Here is a 15,504-nt window from a genome sequence, read left to right as displayed (position 1 = left end):
AGAGCACTGGAACAGGTTGCCCGGAGAGGTGGTGGAGTCTCCTTCTCTGGAGATATTCAAAATGCACCTGGATGCAATCCTGTGCAATGTGCTCTAGGTGACCCTGCTTGAGCAGGGGGTTGGACTAGATGATCTCCAGAGGTCCCTTCCAACCTCAGCGATTCTGTGATTCTGTGATTCTGTGAAGGYCGGTTAGCAGTGGTTCTTCTTCAGAGGAACTGGCAAGTGTATTCTGCAGAGTGTGGGACAGAAGAATTGCAGGGAGGTGCTGGCAAAGGGCTGGGCAAGGAGACAGCTAGTCTGGCAGTTGGGGCAAGCGTAGGTATGAAGCTGAACAGGGAAGAACGAGGATAGCACCAGCAGAGGTGCAGAGAGAGCCTGGGGCTGGCAGGGCCCACACTGCCCCCAGCCCCTCGCCACCATGGTGGGGTGAAAGCCCTCAAGGGCCAAAGTTGGCATGACCCAAAGACGGGAAGTAGTGAAGCTCCTGAGGCTGACATGAAACGTGGGACTCGAGAAGCATGGGGTGTTAAGCTTGTCTGCTCGGAGAAAGTGGAGGCCTCTGGTAGCAGTTCCTGGGCAGGAGGCACGCAAGAGTCGGGGGTGGCAGGGTGGCAACTGAGGCTGACTCAAAGGTGGGTGGCTGGTCACACTACTCAGTGTGCTGCCATGTCTGTGGAGTAGCAAACTATACTACTAGCAATGCACGTACCTCTGATGTTTTACAGAGCTGTTGGAAGAGTAAACACATCTGCTTATTTAACATTTTATTTAACATCTATTTGTTCACTGCATCATTTAACATAATAGCATATTATTTAAATAACTGGCAGAGCCTGTGTTAAGCTACAAATATTTGTTTAAAAAGTGAGCTAATTTTTGTAGTAGTCACTTTATTGCATGTTGGAGATTCCAGTGAAATTCAATCAAAATACTTAATTCTTTTTTTCCTGGAATTATCCTGGACTATGAATGAGAGTGTGTGTAAGATGGAAGGAAGCTATTGGTTAGAAAAATTTGAAAGTATTGTTTGCTGAACATTCGTTCTAAAAGTGGTTTTATATACACTCAAAGAACTGAGGTTTTCATATAGCCAAAGACCCAGAATATTCTTTTAATTTATTTGCTTATTTTATATTACATCAGAAGAAGAATTATGACCGAGTCATGAAAGCATTGGATAGTATCACTTCTATTAGAGAGATGACACAGGTGAGCATAAAAATCTTTACAAAACTTAATAGCTATTTCTAGAACTAAGTAGGTGTTTACATTGTTGCCTATGGGGGAGAGGGAAATGCAATTGTATCATCTCTTTCCTGTAGAGCTGTAAGGATATTAAAATTCACGTTAAAAACAAAAAACCTACAGTATCCATAACAGCAGTGAAATAAAAGTGATGAAATAGAACTCAGGTCTTCTGGAGTTTAAATTAAGAGATTATACTAGCAGAATCAAACAGTGCAACAAAATAATGGCCGATTGCTACATTTCTGAAAATATCAAGGCCAGACTGAGTCTTTTATTTCCAWAGCAAAAGAAATTGATTTTATGACAGTGTTCTGAGGTGATAACTTTATTTCTATTATGATGAGACACTTGGTCAGTAAAGTGTGGTGGGAGGCTTGGAGAGTCAGGTCTCTTGAGATTACTGCCATATGATTTTCCAAAATTCACAGTGGGACAGAATCTAATAGCCATACTTGGTTTATGTAATACTTCATTTCCCAAACAGTCCACCTGATTATAACTGATTACCTCTGACTCAGTATGAGCCATGATACATCTGTCCCATGTACCTTGATTTTCCAGCTGCTATATAGACAAGAACTTATAAATCTTATTCTGTCTGTATTTGTAAAATACTTTGGGAATCTGGAATTAGGAATGAGGTGTTTGGAGAGCATTAAGATAGGCTGAAAACAAACATTCAGGTATTTTTGTTACCTAATATAACATCTTTCAATGATAAAGATTCAGATATTTTTGTTATCTAATCTAATATCTTTTAAAGATAATAGTAGCCACCATTTTACTTTTTTTAGCATTAAAATAATTATTGGACTGAAGAGTTTCAGAGACACTTTGCACTGTGATTGAAATTAAGAAAAGATTTCAAAGGGAATATAAGATGATTCAGTATTTTACTTTACCAGTTTGTACCATGGAACAGTTAAAATATTGGAGTGAATTAACCTAGAGTATTTTGCGACACTTAATTTTCTGAAGTTCCAGTCCAATTTCTTAATGCAGGARCCAAACATAAGTAGATGTCTTCTGCTGTTCTCACTGAGATCAACAATGTTTGCTGTAATGTACTCATTTTGATGCTAATTATATGCTTATTATTTTACTCTAGGGAAAATAATTGCTATACTAATTCTTGTTGTTGTCAAAACACATTTATAACTGTACAAGGCTAAATGTCAGTAAATCTGTGATTTAAGCCTAATAATGAGTCCCATGTACTCATTTTAATAAACGAAGTCATGGGCAATGTAACATATAAAATGTAACCTTTTTATTTCAGCTAACAATAAGGAGCATAATTACTGTTTTCTAGGCACCTTACTTGGAAATAAAGAAGCAGATGGATAAACAGGACCCACTTGCACATCCTCTTCTACAATGGTATAAAATTGACTCACATGAAATGATAATTATTAAAGTACCAAGTTGAACGAATAATCACTTTCCCAGTTTAGTTTCGTTTAAGCTCACCCTAAGAATTACTATCAGGGTTTGCACATTTGCAAGTGTATTTGTTTCTGGACTGTTTCTGAACCTCATCTGGGCCCTCTGAAGACAGTGGAAAGACTTCAGCTGATTTGTATGGCCTCAGATCTGATTTTCTAGTCAAGCTTTGGTCTGCTTTCATCAGATAGGTTCAAATGCCTGAAGCTGAGTTCTTTGTGATGGGACTCATCAATATTTTTAAGAAGAAAGTTCTGATTTGTTATCATATCTAATGCATCTAACTATTTCTTATTTTAGGGTTATTTCTAGTAATAGATCACATATTGTGAAGCTACCAGTGAATAGGGTAAGTGTCTGTGGGTTCCTTCTCCTGTTCGTTCTTATTTTATCATTTTTATGGCTTATTTTAGCATTTTAGGTGGGATTCACAGGGCCAAATGTAGGTGTCTACGTTCAAACTAGTCATCTATGTTGCATTAATAGACAGTGAAAAGAAATAGGCAGTTTTAGGTCATGAGTCATAGAATCATGCTGTGAATATCTAAAATAGGTCAAAGGAATCGTGCTCTGAAAGAGCCTGTTTAAGGTGAGTAGCTCAAATGCAAGTTCTACCTTGTAGACATCCGAGATTGGTGAGAAGAACCTCACTTTTTTTTTTGTTGCCATACAGAATATTAGATACAGTGTTGTATAAAAAGCAATGCACATACTAACATGACATGTGCCTAGAGAATGACATATGAGAGTGCTGTAAAAAAGAATATAGCTCTGGAATTTTAGAGGGATGGTGCTGAGATTCATTTCTGGTTATGTGTTCTTCTGATCCTTGGATGAAGGGTGTAGAAATCTGCAGCCTTTCAAATCTGAGCTTTAATTCAGAGCTAGCTCTGATCAAAATGCCATGATGAAATTGTTCAATTTAATTATTTTACTAGAGTCATATTAGGCTGAAATCTGTTTCAGAAACTTAGAAATATGTTCATAAGCCCTAAAGTATTTTTACTATTTGATTTGAAATAAAACTATGGTAATGAGACTGATTTCAACTTAGTTCGCATAGGTATTTAGACGCAGTAATATATTGTGTGAAACAGCATGATATCTTAAGAACTGCCATTCTGGAAATACAATACTTTTGTGTTAATCAGCTTCTTTTCACTCATGCACTGTTATATTTTACAGCAACTAAAGTTTATGCACACTCCCCACCAGTTCCTTCTTCTCAGTAGTCCACCAGCCAAAGAATCCAATTTCCGAGCTGCTAAAAATCTCTACGGAAGTACCTTTGCATTTCAGTGAGTACATATATTTATTTTAATCAAAGGTTACCAAAATGCCAAAGCTATTTTTTTCCCTTGCCGTTTGAGGTTTACAGCTGTGAATTTATTGTTTTAGAGGACTGTTGATTTCATTTTGAATTTTACACTGTGGATTTTAACCCTTTCATTTTATTTTTCCAGTGGTTCACACATTGAAAATTGGCATTCCATCCTGAGGAATGGCTTAGTTGTTGCTTCCAATACGAGGCTGCAGGTAAATAATAGACTAAATGGACTTCAGCTAACCTGTGTATGTTTGATTACATATTAAACTCAGACAAGTTTTCAAGGGGTGTGGTGTTGGTACACATTTAGGTGGTGATTGCAAACACCCTCATGTTTCACTGTTTCTGAAGCAATTAAAATGAAACAATGTGTTTGCTTATACCAGTGGCTAAAATCCCATTGTCGTCAATGTAATTGCAGTTTCAGTTTTACATTGCACAGCAGTACCTCCAGGAGGCTTAGCCCGGTATTGCTTAAAAGCAATCTCAAGGATTAAAACTAAGATCCACATAAACTATATCTATATTATAGGATCCAAGAGCACCCTAGGTTTACAGAAGCTGAGTTTACAGCATCTCATCTCCTCTGGTTTCCTAGGGAAAGGAATATGAGTGCTGGCCAGGGGGGAGCTATTGCAAACTTCAGTTCAGTTCCCCAGGCTGAACTATCAGGAGACCAGTACTGCAGAGCAAAATAGGCAGAGCCAGAGGGACTAAGGAACTATTATTATTCAGAGAATTTTAGCATCAGGGTCTTGACAGCTGTTCCCCAGAGCAGAATCCATGACCCTGATTACATGCCTTAGAGGAGGATCTGAGTATGCTGAATAGGGAACTAAGATAGTGAACAGGAAACCCTTAAAAATAGGAATGGAAATCCATACCGTTCCTTTTAGTGGTATAGGTGCTTTTATTAGCGTCTTTGGAAGGTGCTTCCCCATGGAAGCAACATTTATACATCAAAATTCACTAAAGTAAGCACCTTTGTTTATGCTTTTTTTTTTCTTTTTTTTTTTTTCCAGAAGGGAGATATTGGAAAGTGGGGGAAGTAGTAAAGCCCCATTTTACACAAGTCATCATAGTTAGATCTCTCACACAACAATGGCATATCCTGAGCCCAGTACGTTCTACCTGCCCCACTACCAGCTAGCCAGGAAAAACAACCAGTCACCCAGCCATAGGATCTGGAGAAGTGTTTGCACACTCCTATGGGAGCTTTGGCATCTTGCACAGATGATGGGAAGATCGTTGGGCAAAAGGAAAGAACGAAGGGTGAGGATGACTTTGAAGCGCAGTGGCCATAACATCTCCCTGGTTAGGAGATAATCTGGAGTCTCATTTGTGCTGTAACAGCTACTTTGTGCATTTTCCTTAAGGGCCCTTTCACACAAATCAATCAGTCCCTGGAGGGGAAGCAAAATTTGCAGCATGATCTTTTTTTAAGACTTTTTTGAACACTACTTATTATCAGGCAATAAATTAGTGTGATGAGCTGGATACTTGTCTGCATTAGGATTTGTGCCTTGCATTATTGTTCTGTCAAGATAATCAAATAATTAATGATAAGCAATCACTGTGCTCTTTTTCAGCTCCATGGTGCAATGTTTGGAAGTGGAATCTACCTTAGTCCATTGTCAAGCATATCATTTGGTTACTCAGGTGATATTTATAAATCACTCTAAAGCTGGGGAAACATAGAGGGGTATCTTAGTTTACTGCTTTTCTTGTCTGCTTGAATGTTTACAACCCTGTAGTCAATTTTGTCTTTGTAGGTCAAGATTTAGTTTATTAAAAAAAGACAAAATCTAATTTCCCTTACTAAATACCTGTCCAGATTTTCAAAGGTGTTGAGTACCTTGAAACTCCGACTGAAGTAGATAGTAGCCACTTCTGGATGCTCTATGCAAAAGAGTAGATCTTGACTGTATGTTGAGAACCCAACTATGTGTTTGTGATTTTTTGTCAGTATTTGCTTAAGTCAATTTAACAGTGGCAATGGATTCATAGCCTTTCAGGACCTGATCTGACAAAACACATACTACTTTCAGTAAAGAGAGTGGTTGCACTGAAATCAATAGAAATATTCCAATATTTATATTTGAGAATATTCCCAAGTATGTCACCAGGTCAAGTTTACGTAGAAAGTACAGGGCAGTGCACTTATTTTAGCATGAGGATGGGAGGGAACATAATTTGCCCCATTAGTAAATCCAAAAGTGAGTCATGCAGAGTTTTCCGTATAAAAATAAAATCATAAATAGAAGCATAAATAGAAGTATGATACACTAATGTTATATATTAGCAAATTTTTATGGAGATTTTAAAATACTATGATTTTTTCCATTAGTTATGTTTATTTACCATTTCATCACAAATGTAAGTGTTGCCATAATTGTGTGTATGTGCACATGTAAATACATTTTATTCTGAGAGTTATGCTTTCTGATTTTCAGTATTTTTAGGTAATGTCACAATCCATTTTTAAAGCTCAGCATTTTCTACTACTATTTATTGAATTACAATATCTGTAATCTCTAAATGTGCTTTTAGCTTTTCAGAGATTACATAAGAAGTATGGAAACTTTTAGACTGCACTGAAAGTGCAGACTGCAGTATCACTATCTAACTACATGGTCTTTTGCTTTGTCAGCTTCAGTGTGTTTTTCTCGTCTCTCTGCCTCTCTCTGTCCCTTCCATCCAGTCTCCTCCAGAAAGAAGCCTGTATTCCCACAGAGGGTATAGTAGTTTATATTGATAAAAAGCAGGGGGGAGTCCTACAGTTCCATTTCCCCATAAATCAGTCTGAGATTGCAAACTGCCAAGAAGTATAGGATACTGGGAAAAATATGAGGCCTGTAGTAGCACACAATAGGGGAATTTTATACAAAGCAACATGAGTAACGTAAGAGAGATCTAAGACACAAACATAGGTATTTAAATTTCTGACATGGAGACAGATGCATTTGTTGGCCAAGCTGGCCAACAAATAATTTAATTATTTTACCTTTAGATAAATTAATTAAAGCTAGGCAGACTTAAAGCTACCTTTAAATAAATTAACTACTCCTAAAATAGTATTATAGCAAATAAAAAGTCTAAATAAAGTGTTAAAGAGGAATATCTAAAATCCTTTCTCTCAGGATTTTACTACTCCACCCAGAGTAAATCAGAGTGTATGCTACTTTAGCCTGATTAAGGGTCAGTTAAACTCAGACAGGCTGACGTGTAACTGTTAAGCAACCACCTAAGAGCATTCCTGAGCTGAATTCAGTGGAATTTAAGCTCATGTTTAACTTCTTTGTCACCTACTTAAAACTAATTTGGCTTTCCTATGGTCCTTGCAACACATGCTGTTGTACAGACAGCTTGCAGGATTAAATTGAATTATTCTATGATGAAGTTAATTAAGTTTTGTGGCTCTGTGCGAAGGACTGTGATCCATGTTAGCTACTTCATTATGCATATTTAACTTTGCTTATTACAGTATTTATATGCTAGGGTATCTTATATGATTTTAATATTCTTAGGGATGAACAAGAAGCAGCAGAAGGTGTCAGCTAAGGATGAACCTGCTTCAAGCAGTAAGGGCAGTAATACGTCACAGGTACAGTAGTGTATCAACCATCTCTGGATGCGTATACTTTTATGTTTGGGAACTTGGTAGCTGACAAAGAGGCAATATTCCTTTTGTGAAAACTAACAGGTTTTGTTTTTTTGTTTTTTAATTGTGTAAAATCAACAACTCCAGAGACGCTGCAACCATCAAATATGGCTCAGGTGCTTATAGTGACAATTTACAGGGTATACCGCAGGTCCCTTTTCCAGGCAGAAATATCTGGAAAGGGAATGGAACCAAATTACAGATTTTGTATTTATTTCATTATGACCCTTAGCAAGCCCTTGCTTTCTGAATTCTAGATTTTTTATTGAAGAATGATGAAGGAGAAATTGAGCATGGTTATTGTTGTAAAATGAGTCGCAGTTCACTGATAGCACATCAGTTTTTCTTCTTCATAGTTTTAAACATTAAAGCAGTAAATACTGTTTTATTAAAGCAAACTCTTAGCAATTATTTGCAGGGCTAAATTTTGAGAAAGAAATCTTACATCTGTCTCCATAGTCAAATGTAAAATGTAAGAAGTACAGAGTAATCTGGCTTTGCAGAAAGATCTGTATATAAGGGCAGAAGGCTGTAGAAATAAGGCCAGTAAAATAGCAAGGCAGTGGTCAAAGAATCAGTGATCATATTCATCTAGGGTTTTTTTTCTGCTCTCAATTTGTTGATTAGTAATATTGTGATCTTTCTAAAATTATTATTCAGTCTCTAATAAATTGGAACTTTTCTTTTTGGATAAAGGGATTTAAATCCCTCCTATGATATTGCAAACAGGTAATCAAAACATTTTTAGGAAGATTACTTCCTTATTTATTTATTAATAAAACATTGAAAATAGCAGCTCTCCCTTTTGTTGTTTTTTTACTCAGTTTGTTTTACTGCACTAATTAATTTTTCTCTCTTTTTTTTTTTTTACATCTCAGTCACAGAAGAAAGGACAACAGTCACAATTTTTGCAAAGCCGTAACTTAAAATGCATAGCCTTATGTGAAGGTAAGTTGAAAACCCTTGAAAAATTGTTTTAATCATGTGCATAGTGTTACTGGATGCAAAGTAGTGCAAGCTTTAATTCTACTACAGGCTTTTTTAAAATTAGAAACTATTGGTAATCATACAAGTAGTTATTAAATAACTAACCTTTATATTTCACTGCAGAACATTTCCATCTTCCAACAAAACCAATAGCACATGCTGAACTTTCATGAAATAATCATATACATATAGTGACTGATTGTCTGGTCTGTCTTTCAAATGTGATTGTATTCCTGTGCCATCAATATAACACAAGTCATGGTCTTTATTTGAAACCTGTGACAAATGCGTTAAACATCTAAGAGTCAGAAATAACAGCTTTCCTTTTGAATTTCCAAATAACTTTTCACTGCTTGGGCAAATATACTGTTCATCATCTAACCAGTCTGTTCTCCATGATTGCTTCAGAAATTTTGTGAAGTTAAAATCCAGTACATATGAGTATGGTCATTCTTGAAAGACTTGACCATTCTTTTAATAAATAATGAAAACTTAGCAGGTTTTGAGAACAAAGTAAAGGATTATGAAATTTAAATAAGAACTGTTAAGAAGTTTGGATGTGTCTGGTAATTAGATTCACTGGCCAAATGTGTGTGTGTGTATGTTTGTGTTTGTGTATATATATATATATATATATATATATATATGTATTTATGTATGTACATAATTCCCCTCACTGGCCAAAATATACATGTACATACATACATACCTATATTTAAACTCAGTTTGCCTTATGTTTTGAGCATTTGTTAATTTTAAAAAGTAAAAATTAATAAGAGTGGACACTATGTTATTTCAAAATGCAAAATTTAAGTTATATACTTTTTAAAATATATTTTTTCAGTATTTTTAAAGAGAAGCAATTAAAATAATTTAATGTGATTCCAAAAATGTCAGTCAACATGAAACTACAATTTGATCTTGACAGAAAAATGCATAACTTCCATTCTAAAGTTTTTAGAAAAGATATGAAATGGATCTAGGATTTACAAGAATTTTCTTGGCTTTAATGGCCAAAGTTTCTAAATATAACTTACATCTTTCCAAAGTGTTGTTATGTGATAGGAAAGAAATCTGCAAGACTTTTCATCAATATCAATTGTCCCTCACATTTATTAATGGATTTGTGATTTTTTAAGGGTGAATTTTAAATATTTGGTAAAATGCATTTTACCTCAGTGGATATTCACTTCATTTTTCTGTGCAAGGAAGTGTTTAGGGAAGATGGATAAAACAGATTTTTAACCAGCATGAATTACAACAGATAAATGTTTGATAATTTTTTTTAAAAAGAAAGAGTAGAGTCAAAGAATACAGTTAATGGAAGACCTGATGTAAAAATTGAATGCACATTTATTCATGCTGGTGTTTAAGTGCACTTATAAAAATATTTTCAAATATGGACTCATAGTAAAGCTTCTACCTAGCAAAAAATAATTCTTTCATGTGTTGCTCTTATTCTGCTGCTAAACACCCTATGATCAAATACATTGCTGTTTTCTAAAAGGTAGGGCAAGTGCTTGTGAGCTTCATAATCCCCTCAATTCATAACTATGCTTCTTATTTTTTAAAAATATTTGTTGGTTTTCAAATCCCAAATCCCTGGTATCTCAGTTTCAGGCTTTGTATTTCACATTTCATTTTTTGCTCAGCCATCATCAGACACAGACATCTCTGTGCCAAAGGCTGATTAATTGACATAGGTCCTGTTTAACAGCCCTCTGTCCATTTAAAATCAGTTTTTAATAAATACACATTTTCATTTTTCTTGTTTACTAGTCTCCAGAGCAGGTTTGGGGCCTTCAAAGAACTCCATTTAAGTGAAGTGCCAAATGACCATAAAAGCAGACTAGAGTTTAAAATCATTCCAGTGAACAGCTGGCTCCCATACATCAAACATCTGTGTTTTCTGAAAAATATAATGTATTTTGGAAAAAAACAATCAAGTTCATCTCCCAGTTGGTACCAGCAGCCAACTCTGAGCTTCTACACCATGCCACAGACATACACTGGAAAACTAGGCATTCCCCAAAGTCTGTTTAAAGTGCATAGAAGAGCAATTATTTTTTAATGACTTTTTCCGGGCATGTTTTCATCACTCTGAAATTTATTCTTTCCCTAATAGTGATAACCTCATCTGATCTGCACAAACATGGAGAGATATGGGTAGTTCCCAATACTGATCATGTGTGTACAAGATTTTTCTTTGTGTGAGTACAAAGCTTCTTTTAACATTCAACTTCTCTCTTTTCTAGGCTTTTTTCCCCATCTTTTTCCCTCCGACAGTTCTAAATGAAATAGATAAAAGAAGTTTCTTCCTAACTCTTTAAAAGATCACTTGATTTTTAATTTATCTCTGTACTTATTGTTGTTAGGAAATGTATGAGTAAGTTAGTGATGACAATTTAGTAAACACTGTGTTCCAGAAAAAAAAGTGCAATGAATGAAGAGTTACTGATTCTTCCCACTCTATAGCGTTACCTCATGTTAGTAAGTCTATCCATGTATCATAAAACATCTCTTTTGTTAGGATCTGTGTTTTAAAGCTAAGGAATTCATTAATTAAGATAAAAGTTTCCTGTCTCTGATGTGAGCATTTCCCCCTCTCACCCATGACTTGTATTACGGGCTGACGTAGATCTCAGCCCTGCAGAGAGAGTCACGCTGACTTCATGTTCACCTGTGCTGGGGGTTTGCAATGGTCCCTATTGCTTTATCAGAGCAAATCCGCGAAGCAGCTGAGTTTGCACAAGGAGCAAACCTGTGGAGGCTGTCGCAGTGTCACCACTGAGTGGAGACCCACGTAGTGACAGGAGTTCATGCACCAAACGTTGCGGTGCCGCGTGCATGTGTTGGCAGCAGCCGAGAGCGGGGCACCCCAGGAGCAGCTGGCAGAAGCAGCCTGTCTCCAGCACAACTCCCTGTCTGTCCTAGCGGGTTTTTCAACCTGAGGCTTTTCAATTAAAAGGGAAGTCCTACCACCCTTCACTCCCAAGAGTTTAGGATCTGCATAGAGCAGTGAAATGCAGCAGAGCATTTTAACAGGAAACTTGTTAACATATGGAATAAACACTCTTGACTATTGAATGAAACAGAGGTTTTTTTCTTAAGGTAGATTAATAAGAAACTAATTAAGTTTCATTTTCTGTACTTTTTTTTTAGTTATGAAGATGGTCAAGTGGGTGATACAAGTATAAATACACAGGAACCAAGCATTCATAAAGAGATTCTTCGAGTCATTGGCAATCAAACTGCTACTGGTTAAAAGGACCACTCTTATTTAATTGATGTGATTTGGAAGCCTTCCTCAGTCTCAAAGCTGGATTTTGAACTGAAGAAGATGCAAAAAACTAATTTATTATTATTATTCTAAGCAAATTAACCCTTTGAATACTTACTGTTTTCTTACTTAGTATTTCTTATCTCATCAAAATACCTAAGGTGGTATGAATTAGCAACTGTAGGGGTGCAAAGTCTATTAATATACTACAACTAATAATAATTAAGCAGGCATTTGGGTTGCTCACAATAAACAGACTTTAAAAAGGAGTTTTGTGCTGATATTTTTATATTAAACTCTTCAACTGGAAGTTTTAGTACTGTATACTGGTATTTTAAATTTAGAATGACTGAATTATAATCAACAGAGAAGATTTTATAGTGGAGAACCTGTATTATGCAGGATACTTTGCAATAAGTAAAATATCCTCATATTTAAACACAATAAAAGGTTGTCTGGAACAAGTAAATTAAGGAGATTGGTTACCTGCAGTTATCTTTGATTCATTTTATTTTACACAGATACAGCTAAGATTTAGAGTCAAAAGTTAAAACAATAATACATTTTTGACTTAATTAGTGAAACGAAATGAAAAATAATGACACTGATGGTGTATCTTTAGTCTTCTTTATCCTCTCTGGAAAAAACTATTTATTCATTAAATAGTTCAGTTACATTTTTTAATTATACAAGCCCAGCAAACAGCTAGAAATCCAGAAGCTAAATCCTTTTTACAGATTTGTTTTGTATGTATCAATTTTGCAATTTCTTCAATTAACAAGGTTCTTTAATGTTTTTGCCTTAACTTCAGTGACACTGCTCTTGTGGTTTAAATTAGCCACATATTTAAGTACCACCAGAATTAGAACATTTTTAYGTTTGGGTTGATTGTTGGTACATTAGAAAATATGAACAAATGTAAAATTTTACTGATTTCCTCTTGCTGAAATATTTTTATTCATTTACTCCTAAGGCAAATTGAACCAATTCAGATCTGTCTGTCCTTTACACTAACAACTTGTTTTTCTCTTAATAAATGGTTACCACCAAGTGAGCAGGATGGCAACACATGAAGAGGCCCAGTCCCTGAATCATAAAGCATATCCTTTGCCCTACTGAGCACCTTTGGCCCTCACAATTGCCGTCTTGCAGGATCACACCCTTAAATAAGAAGAGCAGTTTAGCTTGCCCATCCGTACACTTCATACAGGCCACCTCGGAAGGTAAAATCGACCGTAGTTCATACCCTCAATTCTCTATTATGTTATTTTCATAATAGAGATCTTGAAGATCCAAATAACAGCACAGCACAGGCTAGCATTTGTTTCTTTTAAATAGAACTGCATTAGAGGAATAATTTTCGTACTTACTTGAGGTGGATGATTCCTTCTTTTTAGTCCAAGCTAGACTCTTCTTATTCCTTGCTGTAACTGAAGTGCTCTGCAAGTAAAATAGTGTTATTGGGACTAGAAGCATATAGTTGGAGATGTTTTTAGCATCCCAGGCTTATTTATTGGTGACCTCAATTCTGGTTTCACATCTGGACCTGTAAACCTGATTCTGTTTGCAAATCCTCCTTTTGCTCTTGAATTTCTTTTAGCTTTCACTCACATTTGGTGGATCCCTAGTTTGGGAACCACTGCTCTAATTGTTATCTTTTGTGTTGGGATACAGGTTAACTTCTGAAAACAAAGAGGATTTCAAAAATTAATATTTCTATATTAGGACTGCACTAGGTTGTGCAACTGCACAAAATCAGCATAATGCAGAAGTGGAGCTGCAAACCTGGAATTACCATCCCTCCGTAGTTTGTCCTGCTGCAAGTGGCTGAATCAGAATGTTTTACAGAACATAGAAAAAATTAGGAAGCAAGTCCACAAAGATATCTTACAGTGACTTACTGAGATGACTGTCTACTACTCTGAGAGGCCTCCTCAAAATTTAGGAAAAAAACAAAGATGACCATGAGAGAAGGGGAGAAGCCAAGTGAACAGTCATCTTACCTGTCCCAAGTAGCAGGATCACAACTGAAGGCTTTGAAAGAAGAAACTTGGAATATAGCTATGACAGTGAGTCAGCCTTGGTTTGCATAGTGGTGTCGTGGTACCGGCCGTAAATGGAGCCATCGTAAGTACAATCACTGAAAAGAGAAAAGAAAATACATCTTTGCCATCTTTTAAGACTGCTCAGAAGATTGTTTTAAATGGCTCAGTGGGAGGAAGGGAAAGCGTGGTGGAAAGCAGAGCTCTGCAGCATTCATGGGGACCTTGCTGTTGTAAGGTGCCCACTCGAGGGAATAGTGTTGAGGGAACTGACCGAAGCATAGTGGAGAACGAGGGTGGCAAAGAGTAAAAGGTATAGGGTGATGAGCACAGGGGTTGCAAAACAGTGGGAGAAAGCAAAACCTTTGAGGGAGAAGGGCAGTTCTGCAGTGGCAAGTGGTTTGTTGGTAGGGAACAATAAAAGGGGGTGGGGGGTGCCGAAGTACTGACAGGCTGTGTTAACAGCCCAGGTCTCACCCAGGTGCGTGAAAGTTATGGATGGAAGGAGAAAGGATTGGGAGGGCAAAGCCACAGTATGGGGCGAAGGCAGCCCACTGGTGGGGCACAGAGCCCTGGGGAACTCTATGGGAGTCAGGGCCACAGGTGAAGGTGTCACGGTGCTGGGACATGAGCCCAGTGTCACATACAAATACAGGGGCACAAAGAGCATCAGTGCCCAAAGTGGTGATGGAGGGAATAGAGCTTGACTCTGGAAGCAGCTTATGTCTCCTGACATCGGGGTGTAAGGAAGTCTGTTTATTCCCTCTGTATCTGTACCTGTAGGAGTTATCCTGAAAAGCTCCCTAACCATTGGGAGAGGAGGCCAGCATCCCTAGGGAGTCGCAGGTGTGTTTSCTGCTTCCTCTGCTGTGCCCACACCCATGGGACTGTGCCAACACTGTGACTCCAAAGGAAACGCGAAGGTTTTCCCTTTATTTGCTCTCAACTCTGTGCAGTCACACAAGGGAGTGTGCAGGCTTTAAGGAGAGCGCATGGTCTGGGATTATCAGTCTTAATTGGTGTGGTTTTCATTCTCAGATTACCTCATTTAAGTAGCAGATTGCCCCGATTGAACTCCTACTTACCTATAGAGGTATTTGTTTAAAGAATTTCCTGTGCATAAAAATTAACTTTAAAAAGTATAAGGACCTGACCCTGCAAGGTCCTGAGAGGCTAGGCCTTGTAAAATCCCATTATTAGTGGAGCTGAAGAGCAGTGAGCTCATTGCAGAGTCAATCTCTCCAGGAAAGTATGCTACTTTTCTTACCATCTTTATTTTCCTTACCTCTACCATGCACCTAATTATATAGGAAGCTAAGTTAATTTCCTCACGAGGATAAAATTTTTTTCTGAGGTACTACAGTCCTGATCTGCAGATGCCAGAGTCTATACAGAGTGATGCATCAGCTGAGAGCTCATAACTCCACGGGAGCTGAGGGAGTCCAGGACTTTGCGGAATTGCATCCCACAGAAATCGTCCTACTTTACCAACAACAGTAGAGTTAAACTGAAA

The 15,504-nt window shown here is 37.0% G+C and overlaps 1 protein-coding gene across 2 annotated transcripts in view; it reads left to right on the top strand.

Moving 5' to 3' along the window:
• Positions 1-12,244, top strand: part of PARP8 (poly(ADP-ribose) polymerase family member 8) — a 113,212-nt gene extending 100,968 nt beyond the window's left edge. For both annotated transcript variants that reach the window (XM_026062972.1, XM_026062973.1), the window contains 10 exons: positions 1,147-1,212; positions 2,564-2,631; positions 2,995-3,043; positions 3,880-3,992; positions 4,158-4,230; positions 5,611-5,680; positions 7,549-7,625; positions 8,561-8,630; positions 10,795-10,879; positions 11,832-12,244. In XM_026062972.1, coding sequence (XP_025918757.1) covers positions 1,147-1,212; positions 2,564-2,631; positions 2,995-3,043; positions 3,880-3,992; positions 4,158-4,230; positions 5,611-5,680; positions 7,549-7,625; positions 8,561-8,630; positions 10,795-10,879; positions 11,832-11,934 — 774 coding nt within the window. In that variant the 3' untranslated portion in view covers positions 11,935-12,244. The remainder of the gene's footprint in view (positions 1-1,146; positions 1,213-2,563; positions 2,632-2,994; positions 3,044-3,879; positions 3,993-4,157; positions 4,231-5,610; positions 5,681-7,548; positions 7,626-8,560; positions 8,631-10,794; positions 10,880-11,831) is intronic.
• Positions 12,245-15,504: the final 3,260 nt, after the last annotated feature.

This window comes from Apteryx rowi, unplaced genomic scaffold, assembly GCF_003343035.1.
Source record: "Apteryx rowi isolate R43461 unplaced genomic scaffold, aptRow1 scaffold_197, whole genome shotgun sequence".
NCBI classification, from domain to species: Eukaryota; Metazoa; Chordata; class Aves; order Apterygiformes; family Apterygidae; genus Apteryx; species Apteryx rowi.
Note: the sequence above shows the minus strand (reverse complement) of the source record. Positions and strands in the feature narration are given on the sequence as shown.